This window comes from Melanotaenia boesemani, chromosome 6, assembly GCF_017639745.1.
Source record: "Melanotaenia boesemani isolate fMelBoe1 chromosome 6, fMelBoe1.pri, whole genome shotgun sequence".
In the NCBI taxonomy this organism is placed as follows: Eukaryota; Metazoa; Chordata; class Actinopteri; order Atheriniformes; family Melanotaeniidae; genus Melanotaenia; species Melanotaenia boesemani.
The window spans coordinates 37,622,593-37,625,608 of NC_055687.1; the positions used below are offsets into that span (position 1 = coordinate 37,622,593).

Below are 3,016 nucleotides of genomic sequence, written 5' to 3' on the forward strand. Positions count from 1 at the left end.
GAGGCGGTCCGGCAGATTGACAGTGTCCTGCTCACACTGAGCTCCGGAGCGGCTCGCGGTCTGCAGGGTCACTGTAGTCATTTTATCTGCGGACTTTTGGATATCAAGCGCTGGATTTGCGCTTTTAATCGCCACTTTGCGCTGGGAGAAGCAGTAAAAAAAGGAGTGGAATCCCGCACGGAGTCGCACAGAGACGCCAACAAAGAGCGGTCAGAGGGGAAGCAAGTTATTCCAGCCGCAGATACAAGTCAGTCTGCGGACAATCCACCATGGTGGCGCACACGCTCCTGCGCGCGGCGTTCACCTTCCTGTCTCTCACCGTGTTTCTGAACGCGAACGGGCAGTACGGAGACCGGGGAATGTCGGTACCGGAGCACGGGTTCTGCCAGCCCATCTCCATCCCGCTGTGCACGGACATCGCGTACAACGAGACCATTATGCCGAACCTGCTGGGCCACACGAACCAGGAGGACGCGGGTCTGGAAGTCCACCAGTTCTACCCACTGGTCAAAGTCCAGTGCTCCCCGGATTTAAAGTTCTTCCTCTGCTCCATGTACGCGCCCGTGTGCACGGTGCTGGAGCAGGCGCTCCCCCCCTGCCGCTCTCTCTGCGAGCGCGCGCGGCAGGGCTGCGAGGCGCTCATGAACAAGTTCGGCTTCCAGTGGCCCGACAGCCTCGCGTGCGAGACCTTCCCGGTGCACGGCGCGGGGGAGCTATGCGTGGGCCAGAACATGTCGGACGGGCCCGGACCCCACCCTACAGAGCGCGCGCCTCCTGACCCCATGAACGGCCAGTACCGGTGCCCGGCGTCGCTCCGCGTGCCTCCGTACCTGAACTACCGCTTTCTCGGTCAGGAGAACTGCGGCGCTCCGTGTGAGCCCAAGAAGTCGCACGGGATGATGTATTTCAGCGAGGAGGAGCTGAAGTTCGCCAGGATCTGGATCGGGATCTGGTCCGTGCTGTGCTGCGCCTCCACCTTGTTCACGGTGCTGACCTACCTGGTGGACATGAAGCGCTTCAGCTACCCGGAGCGGCCCATCGTCTTTCTCTCCGGCTGCTACACCATGGTCTCCATCGCCTACATTGCTGGATTTTTACTGGAAGACAAAGTGGTGTGCAACGACAGGTTCGAGGACGAGATGAGGACCGTGGTGCAGGGCACCAAGAAAGAGGGCTGCACCATCCTCTTCATGATGCTGTACTTCTTCAGCATGGCCAGCTCCATCTGGTGGGTCATCCTGGCTCTGACCTGGTTTTTGGCAGCAGGGATGAAATGGGGCCACGAGGCCATTGAGGCCAACTCCCAGTACTTCCACCTGGCGGCCTGGGCCGTTCCCGCCATCAAGACCATCACCATCCTGGCTGTGGGCCAGGTGGACGGGGACGTGCTAAGCGGGGTCTGCTTCGTGGGCATCAACAGCGTGGATGCTTTGCGTGGCTTTGTCTTGGCACCGCTCTTTGTCTACCTGTTCATCGGCACCTCCTTCCTCTTAGCAGGATTTGTGTCCCTGTTCCGGATCCGGACCATCATGAAGCATGATGGCACCAAGACAGAGAAGCTAGAGAAGCTGATGGTTCGGATAGGGATCTTCAGTGTGCTGTACACGGTGCCGGCCACCATCGTCATCGCCTGCTTCTTCTACGAGCAGGCCTTCAGGGAGCAGTGGGAGAGGACGTGGATCAGCCAGACGTGCAGAACGTACGCCGTGCCGTGTCCCATCCAGAACCACCCCAACATGAGCCCGGACTTCACCGTGTTCATGATTAAATATCTCATGACTCTTATTGTGGGCATCACTTCCGGTTTCTGGATCTGGTCTGGAAAGACCCTAAATTCCTGGAGGAGGTTTTACACGAGACTGGCCAACAGTAAACAGGGTGAGACCACCGTGTGAGGTGGTTCTCACTCCCAAACAGAACCAGAACCCTCTTCAACGTTGTCATTTCTCACCTTTCTCCAACTTGGAGATATTTTCTTTGTAATGTACATATTCATTTATGAGGTTTTGTAAGTATATATTTGTATTTAAAGGTTCAAAAACAAACAAAGATTTTTTTCTACTTGGACTTTTGTGGATCACACAGAACCAGCCAAACATCACGGATCTCATGACCTGGCTTCCTGTGGACACCTGTGGGAGTATTGTGTTTTGATCCAACTCGGTCTAATCCTGAGTCCCGTGAACCCAAAGTGCTTCCTCGTGTCTCCTGATTAACTAGCTGCAGTTTGCATCCGGACAAGCATGCCTTTCAGTCAGCACTCTGGGACGAGAAAAACCCTGCACCAGTTTTGAAAGTGAGTCTTTGAGACAGATGCTGTCAGCCCTGACAGTTCTAACATTCCAGTCCTGATGCAGCACATAAACATGCAGATGCAGAGCTTCTGCAGACTGTCCTGGTCTGGACCGAAATCTGTCCCCCCGATCAGTTTTACTCTTGCAGCAACACGACTTTGACTAAACATAGAAACAGAAGGCTGCTGGAAAAATTCCTGATGAGAATGAAACTTTGTTTACGGCTTAACTGTGATGGGATCCGTCAGGTTTAATGGAAACATGCACATCTGTTTGCTCTTTGTTGTTTAAAGTGACCAAACACAATCTGAGTCTTTCCAGGTTTTTCTCTCCAAACATTTCTAAGTGGTTTTACGTTTTATCTTTTATAAAATGTTAGAAACACTGATCAGTTTATTTATGATGGATTAGTGAAAAATAATCTGCAAATTTCAGGAATTTACACCTTTTTTAAATTATATGATACGTCCACACTGCAGGTCATAACCCTTAAATCTTTTTTTTAAAACCAGTCTGTAGCAGCTTTTAATCCCAGTATAAACCAGTCTGTAGCAGCTTTTAATCCCAGTATAAACCAGTCTGTAGCAGCTTTTAATCCCAGTATAAACCAGTCTGTAGCAGCTTTTAATCCCAGTATAAACCAGTCTGTAGCAGCTTTTAATCCCAGTATAAACCAGTGTGTAGCAGCTTTAAATCCCAGTATAAACCAGTCTGTAGCAGCT

At 51.9% G+C, this 3,016-nt stretch overlaps 1 protein-coding gene across 1 annotated transcript; it reads left to right on the top strand.

Annotated features, from left to right (window-relative positions):
* fzd1 (frizzled class receptor 1) lies at positions 1-2,600 on the top strand. Its single transcript, XM_041988964.1, has one exon. It carries the CDS (start codon positions 270-272, stop codon positions 1,893-1,895), a length of 1,626 nt encoding a protein of 541 aa, XP_041844898.1. The 5' UTR covers positions 1-269; the 3' UTR covers positions 1,896-2,600.
* Positions 2,601-3,016: the final 416 nt, after the last annotated feature.

What these genes read in the sequence shown, in the direction of transcription:
- fzd1 (XM_041988964.1), top strand. Translation starts at nt 270, where the DNA reads ATGGTGGCGCACACGCTCCTGCGCGCGGCGTTCACCTTCCTGTCTCTC.